This window comes from Bubalus kerabau, chromosome 9 (assembly GCF_029407905.1).
Source record: "Bubalus kerabau isolate K-KA32 ecotype Philippines breed swamp buffalo chromosome 9, PCC_UOA_SB_1v2, whole genome shotgun sequence".
In the NCBI taxonomy this organism is placed as follows: Eukaryota; Metazoa; Chordata; class Mammalia; order Artiodactyla; family Bovidae; genus Bubalus; species Bubalus kerabau.
In genome coordinates, this window is record NC_073632.1 from 41,085,363 (window position 1) to 41,103,420 (window position 18,058).

Below are 18,058 nucleotides of genomic sequence, written 5' to 3' on the forward strand. Positions count from 1 at the left end.
CATCAGGGAAGCATCAGGGATGCTTTATGCATGCTTCACATTTCATCCCACAGAACATTAAAAACTTACTCAAGGGTTGAGATTTTTAGAAATTGGTAATTTTGCTGCTTTATTGGGACATTGTGAAATGCTTTTTGTTTTGTACTGGGAGTGCCTGTTAGTGAAGCATTCACTGACTACTGGCAGTTTGGTGCCGCTGTCTTGACATGTTGTCAGCCTTCTAGTCATTATTGCTTTAACATCTTTGGAATAAATGTCAACACAATGAAAAAGGCAAATAATACTTTATTATTATGAAAATAGTTTTGGCTCTGAAATGGTCACACAGACCAGTGAGAACTGCTGCTCTTATAATAACTGCAGCTGTTCCCAGAAGTGTTCCCAGAAGGATAGCCATACACTCCCACCCCACTAATTGTCTTTGTTTAGCTCCTTTCAGACAGCTTATTATGGCTTTTAATTATGTGTATTACTACTGACTTTGTAATGACCTTGGACAAGTTACCTAATCTCTCTGCTTCACTTCCCTTCATACAACAAAGTATCTTTGAGGATTATTGTGAGGATTAGGACAATTAAAACATGAGTTTGTTCACAACAGTGCCTGGCACGTGGTTAATGCTATCATATACGTCATTCACTTTCTGTATGAGCCGCCTTGTGCGCAAGGCCACTGTAAGCTGTGAACGGCAGGATCCATGTTTGTTTCATCTAGCAGTGTATCCCCTGGGCCTAGCCCACTGCCTGGTGTATATTGGTGCTTAATAAATACTTGTTGAATAAATGTGTGATGATGTGGGAGACTAAAAATAGCTGTAGAATACTTTGCGGAGAAATGATGACAGATGAAGTTAGTGGTCTTTATGCTTGGATTGGAAATTGCAGCAGAGAGGTAGAGTTTTCTCACAGAACTTTTGTAAGCCAAATGAACATACTATTTCAAGAGCTGATATATAATTAAAAGAGAGAATATTATTTCCTATACTTGAGTTAACATCTTCATGTTTAACCTTTGAATATATTTTCTGTTTGGTCACAGTCTTTGCTTTAAAACAGGACTCATTGGCTTTTTATAATCTTGGATATTAGAGCAGCGCCAAGAATCCTGGTTACAGGAAGAAAAGAGAAAATAGAGAAAGAGTCTTTATAAAGGTGTGGGTTAAATTAAATGAGCTGTAATACTTTGTTCGGCTTTTTTGAAGAAGTAGAAAAGAAAGAGAATGGATCAAAATGCTTTCATTAGTAACATTATCCCCTTGATTGTTGTCACAGAGGGGAAATGGCCATGTGAAGCAATGATGCGCTTGTCTGTCAGGTAGCTTATGACTTTTTGTATAAAGAATGATAGATTCTTTTAAAAGTTTAGACCCTGGGGGGGAAAAAGACAGTCTTACAAACAAAATAGCATTGTTTGTTTAAATGAGGCAAGTAAAGTTATATGATCTGTAAAGTTTCTCCTATTAATAAGAAGCTCAATATTTAATACTCAATAAACTGTAGTAAGGCTTTTATCTTTACCAGTCATATACCACCATCAGTGTATGGTTTTTACTTTTTACATTTGTTTGATTGATCTTATGAGCTTTAAAACCTTTGAGGAAAGTAGGTGGGTATAGATGATAAATTTTAGATGTTGACATTAAATGGTGTTATTGCTAGAGATTTAAATTCCAATCTGTACTTTCATCCTAAATTGCATTTTCAAATAGTAAAAACATGCATTTAAAAGCATAATTGTTTCTTTTTACTGATGTAATTACATTTTATACACGTATTTTAAAACAAAGTATAGAAGCGTTTGCAGGGAAATGTGGTCTTTATCAGCAGCTTTGTATGCTATGGTTCATAACAGTCAAATTGCTATTTGAAGTCAACTGTTTTCTTTGTAATTCTTACAAAGAACCACTCTGAGTGTGTGTGCTTTCGTGTGCATGCCTGTCCATGCCTACACGTGTGTTTGTGTATGTGTGTGTGCACATGCATCTGGATGTTTGAGGTGTGAGGCTGGCTACGTGGTGTATGTTCAGAGTAGTCTCTTGCTTAGAGCTCTAATTCTGAAATTTGGGATTTGATCTCGTTTGGAACTCATGGACTCCTTCCTTTCCATCTTTCCTATTACTGCCAGAATTATAAAGGATGTCAGGAGGTCTTGAGTTTTAATCCCATACAGTTTGTAATTTAGGACAACTCACCTAATCTCTTTGGACCTCAATGCTTCATGTGCAAAATAAAAATGTTTTACCAGATTTTTAATTTATATTCTTAGCTTAGACTTTGTATAATTGTATCAAAAGAGCTGTACAAAATGCCCAAAGTAATGAATGACCTGGATCCAAGTTCCCTGCTGTTGGATATTTGCTTATTTCTTGTCTTAGTTTAATCCTCCCCAGAACAGGAGATTTGGGGGGATGCTTAAGGTAAAGTAATTGCCTTTTTTATCCATAAGACAGTTAAATAGAAACTAGCTTACATCTAGAAAGAAAAAATACAGCTGTTGTACATTTTTACAGAATTGTGTGGACAGAGGATTAAAGTCTAGACAGTGTGAAATAATAGGAAACTCTGAATAAAAAATTGCTTCGATTTTTGGTGCCACAGAATGGAATCCAGTAGTTAAGAATTAGAAAGGAATTAACTTGATGGAAAATAATTTGAGGTAAGAAATAGAATAGTAATGACTACATATACAAATGAATGGTAATGATAATCCTAAAAAAATCCTAAGAAGTTATTTAGGTACACCGTCTTTCTGTCTTTTTCATTCCTGAGAATACTGCATTCCTATGTTGCAGAATATGCCCAGAATGCTCATACATCTCCCCACTCCATTCTAGCTGATAATGGAGATCCAGGGACTATCTTTGAGAATCACTGCCTTAGAAAAATCTCACCATTGGTTGATTTAATGACCTTTAAGTGAAAGTCAAGGACCCAAGGCTTAGAGATCATCCTAGAGTGAAGTCTTTTTGTTCTTTATGAGTTCTAGGTAAAGAATATCCTGATGGTCAGCTTTTTTTTTTCCTCCCACAAATGAGTCCAAAATCGGATATAGGAAAGTGAAAAGAATGAATCCCAAATAAAGTCTATATGTAAGGTAGTCTTACATATAACTGGTTTTGATTTTGCTTTTTAAAAGACTTTTTAAGATATCAGTGTAGAAATGGAAGAGTTGAAGGTTGAAATCAACTATTTATTTTTTAATTTTCATTCTTTCCTGGTTATTGCGTGGCCAAGGTTAGTGATGTGAAAGATGCTCAGGTGTTTTTTTATGGTCAAGCTAGTTTTGAGTCTTATTTACTAGCTGTGTGATCTTGGGCAAATTGCTTAAACTCTGATTTCCAGTTTCCTTAACTACTAAAAAAGGAGAGAGAGAAAGAATGATGATAAGAATTACAAATGACACATGGTGCATGTACACCTGCCATATGGTAGGTAAATGCTTGTTTTGTGGTAACTGTGAATATTGTTAGTAAGTTAAACAGGTATTGTAGCAGTAGAAACATTTTTTCCTTATAGCTAACTGCTTGATAACACATCTGCTTCCTTGCCCCAGGAGTAAGGATTGGGTTCAAAGGGCTGTTCTACCACTGTCTGTTCGGATAGCCATAGAAAGAAAATCAGTTTTGATAGGCGTTGGTTTTGTTATCTAAATAGTAGTCATCGTAATCGTAGCCTTTATGTTCTCTAAGATCTCTTTGATTATAAAATCCTGTTGTATTAGGAGGGTAGCCATTGAATAAAATATGGAAATTTATAATCCTCACATAAAATATATCACTAATTTTTCTTAGCAGCTAAAATGCTTATATCATAGACAAGACTTATTTAAATATTACTAAATTTAGAGTCAATTTGAAACACTGTTTCAAAAAAATTAACTTGGGCTTTGAATTTTGTTACTGCATCCTTGCTTTGTAAAGAATTTTTCCTTCATTTTTTTAAAGTTGAGCAGTCTCTTGAGAAATTGTTTCACTTAATGAAGAGTTCATGTTTATAGTAGGCCACTTTCAAGAGACCTCCATACTACAGGAACAACAGGGTAGTATGGAGGTCTTTTGAATATTAATCTGCTAACCTAGGGCTTCCCCGGTGGCTCAGCAAGAAAAGAATCCGCCAGCCAATGCAAGAGACGCAGGAGACCCACGTTCTTTCCCTGGGTCGGTAAGATCCCCTGGAGAAGGGCATGGCAGCCCACTCCAGTATTCTTGCCTGGAGCATCCCCATGGAGAGAGAAACCTGGTGGGCTGCAGTCCCATGAGGTCGCGAAGAGTTGGACACGACTGAAGTGACTTAGCATGCATGCACATTATCCCAAGATATCCTGCTAAATTAATTCATGAATACCACTTATGCCTCTTTGTATCTTTATTAATGCCAGAAGTTTTGCTCAGCTTTTAATAAATAATGAGGTTTTTTATTTGAAACATATATCATAACAGGAAAACCAGACAATACATACCTGTTGAAACACATAATGTACTTCTTGCCACAAACATTTAAGTACCATTGTGAAGAAAGCTGAGCACCAAAGAATTGATGCTTTTGAACTGTCGTGTTGGAGAAGACTCTTGAGAGTCCTTGGACTGCAAGGAGATCCAACCCCATTCTGAAGGAGATCAGCCCTGGGATTTCTTTGGAAGGAATGATGCTAAAGCTGAAACTCCAGTACTTTGGCCACCTCATGCGAAGAGTTGACTCATTGGAAAAGACTGATGCTGGGAGGGTTTGGGGGCAGGAGGAGAAGGGGACGACAGAGGATGAGATGGCTGGATGGCATCACTGACTCGATGGACGTGAGTCTGAGTGAACTCCGGGAGTTGGTGATGGACAGGGAGGCCTGGCGTGCTGCGATTCATGGGGTCGCAGAGTCAGACACGACTGAGCGGCTGAACTGAATTAAACTGAACTGATTCATTAGTATTTGTAGGGGATGGTTCCAGGCCTCCCCAGCCCCTCCACTGCAGATGCCAGAATCCATGGATGCTAAAGTCTCCTATATAAAATGTTGCAGTATTTGCATAAAATACATCTTCCCATGTATTTTAAATCATTTCTAAGTTAACCTATAATACCTAATACAGTGTGAATGCTATGTAAATAGTTTTCAGCATGAAGCAAATTAAGTTTTACTTTTTGGAACTTACTGACGTTTCCCCCCGCCCCCTCCCCCAGCAAATATTTTTAATACACAGTTGGTTGAATCTGTAGATGCAGAATGCATAGATACAGAAAGCTGACTGTAAATCTGATTAAACCTTTAGGTTTATATTATAAAAATTTATTTCACTTGTTTAATTTTACTTTTCTAAATGTGGCTACTGGAAAAATTTAAATTACACATGTGGTTCATATTAAATTTATCTTAGGCAGTACTGATCTAGCCCATCACAGCTTTTCTGTTGCAGTGAAAATGTAAGATAAAGATTTCTGGTCTGAGAAAGATCACAATGAATTAAGTTTTAAATTTTAAAACAGCTTTTGTAAAAACAGAAGAACTAGAATTACGAAAAAAGAAATCCAGTCATAGCCTCTTAAGCAAAACTAGATGGAGAGGGTGTCCTCATAAGCCCCAGAACATGGGTGGGTTGAGGCAACAGGACCCACACAAATCATGTGACTGAGCACCTGTGTGGCAGAAGGAATGAATAGCAAGGGGCCCCGACACAGAAGTCACTACCAGAGCTCCAAAGGAGAAGACATCCCTTTGGATGGGAAACTTGAGCAGAGGGCCTGAGAACAACTGGCAAAACTGCCTCCAGATTGCAGAGGAATGCAAAACAACCACGGGCACACACAAAGAAGCTGCAGGAAGAAGATTACAGAGTACTGGGCTGGACTCGAAGAATCTCAGAAATTTCTAACACAAACCGCTTTTGAGAAAGAAGGTCCAATTGTAAAGAAACATTGCTAAAAAACAGAATCCTGTTTGTGCAGGGCAGAAACATGAAGTCTGAAGGGAAGAGAGTTTATATTCAAGTTAGGGATGGAATACATACATAGGTGTCTGATTTCAAAACAGTGGTTCTGGCTACAGAGGCCATGGTTTTAAGTTCACTTTAAGACCAGGGGAGGTAGCCCACTGACCTGAAGCTAGGAAAGCTACCCATGCTCACCTTAAACCCCCACATGGAAGTCTCCTCCCTGACAGGTGCTATATGAAAACCCATTTCATTTCAACATGAGTAACAGAAAAGGATTTTCTGTAAACCCCATATAAATGTACTATATGCAAAAAAGATAGAAATAAATAGAATATGACAAGAGACAATGAAAGCATGTTAGATAAGGCTACAAATCAATTGGAAACTGTAAAATATAAACTAAAGGAAATTAATAATGTTAATTCATCTGTGAATAGACCAGAATGATTCAGAGATAGGAAAACTCAGAAATAAAGTAATAAAAAGAATACTTGCAGAACTTTGGGGAAAAATAGGGGAAAATTATTTTAGAATGGAGCCTAATTTGGAAGGAACATAAAAAAAATAGGCAATACAGTAAGTATAGCAAGAAGAAAACAAAAAGAATGTAAGAGGAAATTGTGGATATAAAAGATAGGGAAAGAGTAATTCATATTAGTATAATTAGAGACCCTGAAGAAGCATGTGAAGGTCGCTCAGTTGTGTCCAGCTCTTTGTGACCCCGTGGACTATACAGTCCCTGGAATTCTCCAGGCCAGAGCACTGGAGTGAGTAGCTGTTTCCTTCTCCAGGGGATCTTCCCAACCCAGGGATTGAACCCAGGTCGCCTGCACTGCAGGCGGATTCTTTACCAACTATTGCAAGGGAAGCCCTGGAGAAGCATGAGACAAAACAAATATGCAAAACTTCTGTCAACAAACCCTCATTTATTGCTGGTAGGAATATAAAGTGGTTCAGCTTCTGTGGCAGTAATCAAGAAGTTTTCATTAAAACCACAATGAAATGCCACTACATTCCTCCCAGAATGGCTAAAATTAAGAAGACTGACAATACTGAATGAAGGCAAGGTTCTAAAACTATCATACATGGGAGGCATGTCATTTACTACAGTCATTTGGAAAACTGGCCTTTTCCGCTGAGGTTTAACACAGTCATACTCTGTGACCCAAAAGTTTCCTTCCTAGGTATACATTAGAACTGTATTCCATATAAATCTGTGTAGGGTATTGCTAGTGTCCCTGTCTTCACCTCCTTACCTGCAAATATCATGTGGCTGAAATGTCATTGAGAGAAAATGTTCCAGGCTTAAATGGTGTTGATGGCTGCATAATTCTGTGATTATACTAAAAATCACTGAATTGTACACTTTTAAAAAGTGAATTTTATGTGGATTATATCTCAAAATGCTATTAAAAACAAAAACAAAATGTCATTAGGAACATGTTGTGATTTCCTGTCAGATTCAGTCTCAGTTTTGGTTTATCAATCAAAGCCATTTGTTGTATCTAGCCTCGCTTTCCTCTCCAGCCTTGTCCAGTCTTTCATGTACAGTCCACTCAATAGTCTTAATCTTACTGATAACGTCTTCATATTGTAATAAGTGCTTTCATATATACGTTTAATAATATGAAAATAGTCAAAGCATAGGTATTATTCCTGTTTTATGTACTTAAAAATTTTATTGAAGTATAGTTGATTTATATCAATTTCAGATTACTGCATAGCAATTTGACATTTTTATAGATTATATACTCCATTTAAAGTTAGAATATTGTGTATATTCCTTGTTGTTCTATAGTATATCCTATATCTTATTTATTTATACCTAGTGGATACTATACTATTTTAAAACCAAGGAAACTTGAGACAGAATGATTTATCTGAAATCACAAGGCTAGTATTAGAATTTGTTTCAACTTAAAGATACTTACTGGGCATCTTTTATATACTAGGCACTAGTTGGTGCAGTTGGGAGACTGAAATAGACTCCTGTCCTCTGGTCTCTATGCTCAGGGAGTTTACCTGTATTGCTTCTAGTCTTGGTCTGTCCTTGCTGGTCTTCTCATCTCTTGTCTGCTTTATTGCTTCTATTTTGTTCTTGTCCTTGAACTTCAAAGCCCTTCAAAGCTCTCTTTCCCTCACTAACCTTTAAACCTTCCTTTACTTTGAATTCCTGAGGACCTGACCAATTCTAAATATATCTGTAATTTGCCACATTTTTTTTTGATTGGTTCAAATGCATATTTATTACCTCAGTTGATAAGAAAACTTCTCAAGGGCATAAATAAGTATCAACTATAATTTAGAAAGTATTCTCCACAGTTTTAACTCATTGGGCCAGCATGCTTCTTGGCTTTTGAGATGCTTAGTGGTAAAATTTATGTTAAATAGAAAACTAAGGCCTTGCCTCGGTCTTTCATCTACTTGTAAGCTGGAAAGATCAAACACACACAAGGGATATATCCTGTGTGCTATTGTACAACAGTGTATCAGTTGTGAAAAATGGAAAACTTCAGACTGAATAGCTAAGTGGTTCTGATGGGTGGTTCTGCTACGCTGTAACAGTTAACTCTAGCTTGCAGTTAACTCTGGTCTTTGGACCCACTGTAGCTCAGTAGTTTGTACAGAAGCACCTAAAATAACTGCTAGATGGTGGTTAGGCTGATTTGAACCAATATTCACTGAGGTGAAGGCGGCACCACTGATTGGGCTCTCCACTGATTGGTGATTGGTTGTTGTTCAGTCACTTAAGTTGTGTCCAGCTCTTTGTGACCCCATGGACTGCAGCATGCCAGGCTTCCTTGTCCTTCACTTCATAGAGTTTCCTCAGTCTCTGTGCATTGAGTCAGTGATGCTATCCAACCATCTCATCCTCTTCCACCCTTTTCTCCTTTGCCTCAGTCTTTCCCAGCATCAGGGTCTTTTCTAGTGAGTCGACTGTTAGCATCAGGTGGTCACAGTATCGGAGCTTCAGCATCTCCTGTAACATACTATTAATGTTAGTAAATGACTATAGCACATGTTATCTCAATAGGATGATGAATCATCCCATACTTGTGTATTTTCATAAACTTTGCAGATAAAAGTGAAACAGTGAAAAGCCTTCTTAAAGTGAGCAAAGTAAAATGGAACTAGCCTATTGTGTTATTAAGAGATACTGTTTATGGTAGGGTTCTCTTTCCACTCAAATATCTTGCTTGTACTGTTGATTTTATGTCAGTTTAGGTGGATATCCTATAGCTTGGTCAAATAGTGGTCTTCCAGTGTTCATCTATTCATTGCAAGTAGTCTCTCTGTGTCATTCTTGAATAATATAATCAAAAATAAAGAAAACTAAACATAATGTTTTCTATTGTTGCTGTTTTTTTTTTTAATTTTTTAAATTCAGATATAGTTGATTTACAGTGCTGTGTTAATTTCTGCTATTGTTGCTGGTTTTTAAGGCACAGTTGGTGGATCTGAAATCTGAACTGACAGAGACCCAAGCAGAGAAAGTTGTATTGGAGAAAGAAGTACATGATCAACTTTTACAGTTGCACTCTATTCAGCTTCAGCTTCATGCTAAAACTGGCCAAAGTGTTGACTCTGGTACCATTAAGGCAAAATTGGTAAGTAATTTAGAGGATAACACATACTTATGTGCATTTTAGAGGGTGAAAAGGACAGTCTTTAATGAGGCTTTTTAATTATAAAAATTGGTGTGTGCTCCTGGGAAATTTGGAAAATATAGGAAATGTGAAGATGGTCTTAATCATCCTTGATCTCATTACCTGGAGATGACCAGTGACAACATCAATAACCAATTGGTACTCAGAATAGAATCTTATTCCTATTTAAAAAGATCCATATAAATATATTTAAAAGTTATTTGTGATTGTAACATGTAAGCAGGTTTTTTTTTGCCAGTCTTCTGTATCAGATAAGATTTAGTTTAGCTACATATAAAACAGATTCCCAAGTAACATGAGAATTGTTCTTAAATAGTCCACGTTATCAGTCTTTTCTCTCAGTTGAAGAAGCCTTGAGATAGGCAGTCCAGAGCTGGTAGAGCAGCTCCACAGATGCCAGGGATCCAGCTTCCTTTTGTTCTGCTCTGTCATCTTCAGCTCATGGTTTCTGCCTTCAGGATTTCTTCCTACCTGCATTCCAGGATCTTGCATTCCAAAATCTAAGGGGAAAACGGTGCTTCCTAGCTGTGTTCATTTTCTTTAATGACCTTTTCATGAAATCCTCCTCAGCTTTTTGCCAATTGTTTAGCTGTCTCATTGGCCTTCCCTAGCTGCATATCAGTCCCTTAGTTGGTCACATGACCACCTCCAGTAAAATCTGAGTTCTTTTAATAAGGGAGAAAATGGAGGAAAATGGAGTTGGGTGTCAGCCAGTGGCACATTTTTTATTTTGCTCTTAATATAAGTGTTTTCCCTGCCACTGCTTTCTCATGTTTGCATAATGTTCATTTTTACAAGTGTTGCATAATTAACTATTGCCCTCTTAATCAGTGTAGGTTGTTTAAAGAGAATTTTTTCAAAATCTCATTTTGATTTAGCCTCATGTATATTAAGTGTACTCTAGGGAACGCAGCAGTAAATAAGATATAGAGCTTGGGAGAGGGATGAGACAAGATGGTGTGATGATGACAACAGTGCAGCTTAAAGTTTTGTTCATTTTCAGGTATTTCTGTCTAATTGGTTGATTAGTTTCTAAGACTGATATGTTACAATTTATTTAAATGAATATTTACATTCTCTTAAAGTACTTTTAAGTTTTGAAATTTTCTTAATATAAATTGTTAGTGTTTTGTTTAACTGAGATGAGTCAGATTCATAACTGCTGCTTTGGAATATTTGATATTAACATTCAGAAACAATGTACATTTTCACTAGAATAGAATTCATCTGACATGTTAACATTAGTTTGGAAACATGGTGCTTTAGTGGAAAGACATTGAACCAAGTGTGTTAATCAGTTTGGATAAAACAAAAAAAAAATTAATCCTGTACGGTTAGCATTGCTTATGGATTTGCAAATATATTTATTTTAATGAACTTGACCCAAGTGATACTCAACATATAGTAATTTTCCTTGTAATGATTGTACCACTAAATAAGTTTGTTTGATGTTTTTCTAATTATAAAACTTTTTTCTTATATCTTAAGTCTGTCCCCTCTGTGGAGGAGCTGGTAAGTATACCATTTCTGTTTTGCTTTAATATGTTATGCTGAAGTGTTCTTAGTGCTTTTTTTGCATAGTACATGTTGTCACCTTGTACGTATCCGAAAGTGATGTTAATGATGATAATTTTTTAATGTGCCAATACCTGAAAAATTCAGTCAGTAGCCCATTGCTGTTTTCTCACCTCATGTTATTAAAAGATTTTTCTTTTGTTTGTGATTTATTGCTATTATTTGTAGAACTCATCACTTTTTGACAACTTCTGAGCTTTGTAATTTGTTTGTACCACTGCTTCAAAAGAAGAATTGGTTTTCCTTGTGCAGGCCTAGCTCTTTCCTCCTTTTCTATTTGAATTTATTCCCAGAGAAAGAATGTGCATGTTGGTTTCTTATTCATCCACTGCATGTGTTACAACTTTTCAGCAGTCTTGAGAATAATTGTGTGGCCTTTGAAACAATTGAATTTTGAAACCCTTTATTAAATTTTCCTTAGAAAATAACAGTATAGATAAATTCTTAATATTTTTCCCACTACCTAAGCCTAATCAGGTTCTGAGTAGTCATATGACTTTTCTTCATTTGGAAATATAGCATGTAGATATCAAAATACAAAATTAACTTCTTTGTTGGTATCTAATGATGAACAGCTTAACTGAAACAAAATTCTTTCCTTTAAATCTAAAAGTGATTAACTTCAGTGTTCTTAGTCCTGTTTTTGCTTGCATCTGTTCATTTCAGGCTAGAGAGTTTGTCTGATTCACTAGGAGTTTAAATCTTTAAAGCAAAGTAGTGACTTAATATGTTTCTCGTATTTCATAAATATTGTATTAATAGCTCATTAAAGTTTGTAAGTAGATAATCCTCAACATAAAATTTACTTAGCCCATAAACAATTTTTGGTCTTCTAGGAACTCTTTTTTTCTGAAACAAAAGCGTTAAACTCCATAAATGTCATTTAAAAAGACTTTGTTCATGTTGTCCGAACCGTGGTTTCTTTTGGAACTGATAACCTGCCCTTTTAGGAAAGAGATTCTGAAATAAATTGAGATTTTAAGAGTTCCAAAGTTGTTGTAAAAGAAGGATTCTAGATTATTAGTTCTTCAAATTAAAAAGAAAAAATCTAGACAATTGTGTTCTGGTTGTTATATTTGTCTTTTTATAGAAGTTGAAAAAGCATGCTAATCTTCCTTCTTATCACATACGTAATGACAAAAGTTTAATCAAGGAAGTGATAAGTATATTCAACATTTGGTAATTGTCATTCATTTTAGGCTATTTTTTTTTTATTGTTTTTAAGATGGTGGTACTCACTGCCTTGTATTTGAATATATCATATATTGATGTTTAAATATATTGTATATTGATATGCTTTTGTTAAAACAGTAGATCAAAGCAGACATCAAAATTAGTATCAAAATATATTCCATTAATTGTTAAAAGTTTGCTTACATTTGTTTCTCAGTTTATTATTTTTTTTTTACATTTGATTATAAAATTTATTATTTTCATTTTCCAAGTGTCTTCTTTTTCTATCAGGGGAAAAAAAAAAGAAATCTTAAGGACAGTTGTCACTTGCTGCCAAATTGAGGGTAGTCTTTCTCTGGTGGTTTAGTCTCTTAAGTTGCATCTGACTCTTGTAACCCCATGGACTGTAGCCTGCCAGGCTCCTGTCCATGGGATTCTCCAGGCAAGAATACTAGAGTGGGTTGCCATTTCCTTCTCTTCTCAGTTTATTATTTATAGTAAAAGGGAAATAATTACAGTATTCACTACTTGAATATTAGAAACAATATCCTGTGCCATTCACTCAAGAGAAGCATTCTTCCTGGTGCTGAGGTGGAGCTTTATTTAAATCTCCTAAAGGGGACATGGTGTAGTGAGCAGTGTCTTCTGCATGTCATCAGTAAACATAACTACATTTTCACAGGATTTATAGATTCTGTAAATTAACGAATCTGTGAAAATAGTGCTCGAAGTCAGTAAACACTTCCACTCAAATTTGGGATGGTTCTCTTGATCCAAAAATAACATTTAAAAGATCTCTCAGGGCCCACATCCAACTCTCAGAAAGGTTTATTTAGTCATACTGTGTGTATGTCTGTGAGTTCAGATTTGAATTTGACTGTCTTTAGGCAGGATTTTTACCTTCTGTTTTCCCCTCCGCTTTCCTTTGTACCTACCTGCCTATTCTGTGCTTGGATCCCAAAGGTATTTACATTTGTAACCCTTGATGTATAGGAGTAGGTACACCGTACTTTATACTTTGAAAGTATATTGAAAATTATTTCTTGTTGGTGATAAAAACTTGGTGGCAAAAACCTTAAGGTTATATTCTCTGGCTGACACCTATAAATTCATATATATGAGTTATCTACTAAGTGAAGCAGAGGATAGCATCCTTTTTTGAGAGATAAAAATGGATATCTATCCAACCTCATAGTAGGCAAGTGAAGCCAGTATTTTTTCTCAGAAAACAGTTCTTCAGTCACTTTAACATTTGGACAAATAGATGATCCATTCCAGATCCCAAAGTTCAGTGATAATCTGCATCATGGATATACTTATCTATAGTTAGTTTTCCCATAAGCTATATTTTTTATTTAAGTACAGTTGATTTACAATGTTGTGCTAATTTCTGCTGTACCACAAAATGACTCAGTTATACACATGTATATATTTACTCTTTTATGTTTTTTTCCATTGTGGTTTATCCCAGGAGGTTAGATAAAGATCCCTGTGCTGCACAGTAGGACCTTGTTGTTTATCCATTCTAAATGCAATAGCTTGCATCTACTAACGCCAGACTCCCCATCCGTCCCTCTCATTCTCCCCCTCGCTCTTGGCAACCATAAGTCTGTTCTCTGTATAGACATTTTTTAATGTGTAAATATTTTTAATGCAGTTATTACCAGCATTTCTCCATTACCATAAAATGTTTTTTAAAAATTGGAGTATCTGTTCTAATTTAAGCATTGTAAGTTTCTTACAATCCTCTAAGATAAATGGGCTTAAAAATGTTTCTCTTTGTAACCAAATTTATAGTTTATAGAATTGCTGCATTAAAGTTAATGAAATGTTTGGGCACAGTCACCAGAGTGATTATTTTAGTCTAGTTTTAGAGTAATTTTGAATGTAGAGAGTAGATTCAATTATCCATTGAAGCCATTACTATTAGTATATGATAACATGTGCTCAGAGAAGGCTACTAATCTTAGTATCCTCAGGATCAGGGTGCCTCAAGCTATGTTATCTTACCTAGAAGTGGTTCTAACACCTCTGGTATTAGTTTTGAAAAAAACTGGATCCAAATCATTGTGCTCCATTTTATAGAAATAAAGTGGTAATTTTTATCATATGCTTTCATCGTTGGTATCATAGATTGTGTGCTTTTGTGTCTTTTAAGGAGCATGGTCTATTGCTAGAGAGTCTTGAAAGTATTTTCATTGCATTTTTTTTAAAAATTGCAATAGGAGAGAGAGCTCGAAGCAAACAAAAAAGAGAAAATGAAAGAAGCTCAACTTGAAGCTGAAGTGAAGTTATTGAGAAAAGAAAATGAAGCCCTTCGCAGACATATAGCTGTTCTCCAGGCTGAAGTTTATGGGGCAAGACTGGCTGCCAAATACTTGGATAAGGAACTGGCAGGAAGGTGTGTGGAAAATGGGTACCATTGTACCCTTGAGCTCTTAGGTGACTAAGTGCATAGTTACAGAGGTGGACTTTTATCTCTTTTAGTAAACAATATATTAATCTTTATATAAGAGTGATTTTATGGTTGATTGTAGCTTACTGTTGTTAACTTCATAGCATTACATGTTGCAGATTTAGTTAGCCATACTAAATAGGTGTTTCTGGTTGACATACACACTGCTAGTAAATTACTGTGAAATGCTAACAACTCATAGAGCTATACTTTTCACCATTTCCTGTCTTCACACCATAACAGATGATATTCCCACGTACAGCAGGACTTTCGTAGGAATTCTTTGTGTGACCATTGAAACCCAGTCTTTCTTGTCCCTCAAAAACATATTGGAATGACAGTGATTTTATCATAATATAGAGTTCTGCTTTCATTAACTTTTATGGTAAATTATTCACAAACTCTGGTGATTCACTATTACTAAATAATTTTCTGCTTGTTGGTTTAATGTATTAAGAACTGATGTGGAGCAAATAAAAATAATTTACATTATCTCAGAGTACACATTTCTAATAATTTTACCACATTTAAAAAAGTAATCATTTTGTAAAAAGAAACTGTCATTGGAAAAATGTTTTGTACAGTTAGCCTCATCTGAGGACTAGTATGATTGCAGGGAAGACATGAAACATGTTGACATTAGCCTCCTAAATTGTTTCTAAGATGTATATGAACTAGGTATGTGATTAAAGAAGGTCATAGTCATTCTTTTTTTAAAACTAGTTTTCCCTTGAAGACACCTGTCTTTTTCAGAGTTATTGTGTCTTTATAAATCTGAGAGACATCAGGAAATTCCTGAGTATTAGTTTCATTACTAAATTAAATTATGTGAAAGCTACTTGTGTTCAGTAATTCTTCTGAACACTTTATATATATTTATGTATATGTGTGTATGTATGTATGTGTGTATATATATATACATATATATGTATAATGAAAAACTAACTGAATTAATTCTTTTCCCAAATGAAGAGTCCAACAAATACAGCTACTTGGACGAGATATGAAGGGACCTGCTCATGATAAGCTTTGGAACCAGTTGGAAGCTGAAATACACTTGCATCGTCACAAAACTGTGATCAGAGCCTGTAGAGGACGCAATGACCTGAAGCGACCGATGCATGCTCCACCAGGCCACGTATGTTTGCTTTGCTGCTGTTTCTCACTCAGTCTTGTCCTTTCTTTAATCACAAGTCCTTTGCATTTTTAAGAATTCTAGTAGAATTTGAAACCTTTATTTAAAAGTGAAAGTGGGATTAAACTTATTTTAAAATAGATACATATTTAAGGTTTCAGCTGCCCATATAGCTCCTACACTAATACCCCAAAAATGGTATTTCTGAAGACACTGAACTATTGATAGCAGATGCATGTTGCTTCAGCTCATATTTCAGAATTTTCCTGGATCTTGATTAGGCATGTTTACAGAAGTTCTAAGCTTAGCAGAGTGTGTTGATTAATTGGCAAAAATCGGGGGGTAGTTCTTTATAAGGGGACTCTTGGTAACTAGCTTTATATATTGTTTCCAAGCTAACATTTATAGCTGTTTGGTTTTGGATTAAGCTGGAATTTGAGATCTGTGTCCAGTTGTTTGTTTCTGTAGCCACCACTGTATAGGAGCTTTTCTTTCTACCTACATAAAAATTTATTAAATTTCACTGCAACAGCAGCCTAATGGTATAAGCCTTAATATAATAAAATCATATCTAACTCCTGTCCAGTGGATCACATATTTTAGTGTCAGGTAAAGCCTGGCCTCGAATAGTAAAATTATTTGTTGCCTTTGAAAAGATAATTGTAAGAAGAATTGATATGTATGTGGTGTTCATGGGAGAGGAGTGGTGATTGCTGTAAGCACTTATGCCATTGTCTTCTTTGGGGTTCTCTTGGTTCCCATTAACTTCTAGGCAGTGGCCAGATGATAAATGTTATCTTATGCTAAATAAAGGCATTTGAATCTTAACCTGATGGTCAGGGGATTTTCAAATAAAATAGTGGACTTAATAAGATTTAGCATTTGTTTGACAGTTGCTTTGGGTAGTGAGGAGGATATATTGGAAGAGGGCCTAGTTGAAATCAGGGGAATACATTTAGAAAGATAATGAGGAGAAAGGGATCAGAGGAGGAACAGGTTTGAGAGAATTAGAATCAAAAGGAGTTAGTGACTAATTGCTTTTGGTTAAGTAGGTGAGTAAGAAGGAAAGTCAGAGTTTTGGTTTGGGCAATCAAGTGAGATGATGGCATGCATTGATAAACCAAATATAGGGAAAGGAAGGTGTTGGTAGAAAGATGATATCAGTTTTAGACATGTAGTGTTTGAGGTGCCAGTGGGACAGCCAGGTTATATCCAATTATATATATGACTCTAGAATTCTAGAGAGAACTCTTGAGTTGAAGATTACTAGGTAAATCGTCTTTTGAAACCATGGGATTGATTTAAGTCACCCAGGAAAAGTATATAGAAAGTAAGAAGATGGAAGGAAACCACTAAGGAGTGAGGGAAGGAAATGAATCACTAAAGACAGAAGCCTGAGATAGAGCTGTCAGATATGGGCTCTCTAGGAAAGTAGTGTAATGGTTCAGTTCAGTTGCTCAGTCATGTCCAACTCTTTGCGACCCCATGAACCGCAGCATGCCAGGCCTCCCTGTCCATCACCAACTCCCCAAGTCCACCCAATGTAATGTAATGTACACCAAAGTGTAATGGACACCAAAGAAAAGAGGTTTCAGGGAGGGGACTGTGAACAGTATCAACTTCTTCAGGGTTCAAAAGGGCAGTGACTAAAAAGTATTCATTGGAAGCAGCCACATTGGTTACCAGTGACTGCAGAGAAGACAGCTTCGGTGGAGCAGGTGGAGCAGAACCCTAATTACAGGTTGGAGTACGGAATATGGGAGGCAAGGAAGTAACTACAGTGAGGATTAACTTTGTGTAAAGGTTCAGGAAAGATGGAGGGTGGATAGAAGGTAACCAAGATTGTGGATGGTTTAAGGGTTTTTATATGTTTTGTGTTTGTACGTGGTCTGTGTTTTATAGCTTGGTGAGGCTTGACATTTTTTATTTTGGGGAAGGAGCTTGTAGAGAGAGGGAAAAAGTAAAGGTACCAGAGAAAGAATTATTGGTGGAGCAAGGTCCTTTAATTAAGAGGTAGATTCCAGAGCTCAAAGAAATGAAAAAGTAGTTAATGACCAATTGACATTTTGTTTTTTCAGTTCTATAAATCAGTTGAAATGGGTATAGATCTTAAAGCAATTTTCCAGTGAAG

At 35.9% G+C, this 18,058-nt stretch overlaps 1 protein-coding gene across 2 annotated transcripts in view; it reads left to right on the top strand.

The window, feature by feature from the left end:
* Positions 1-18,058, top strand: part of GOPC (golgi associated PDZ and coiled-coil motif containing) — a 39,730-nt gene that overhangs the window by 11,000 nt on the left and 10,672 nt on the right. Inside the window, exons 2-5 of one of the 2 annotated variants that reach the window (XM_055535083.1) lie at positions 9,365-9,529; positions 11,078-11,101; positions 14,563-14,738; positions 15,765-15,930. In XM_055535083.1, the coding sequence (XP_055391058.1) occupies positions 9,365-9,529; positions 11,078-11,101; positions 14,563-14,738; positions 15,765-15,930 (531 nt within the window). The remainder of the gene's footprint in view (positions 1-9,364; positions 9,530-11,077; positions 11,102-14,562; positions 14,739-15,764; positions 15,931-18,058) is intronic. The other variant, XM_055535084.1, reaches the window with a different exon arrangement.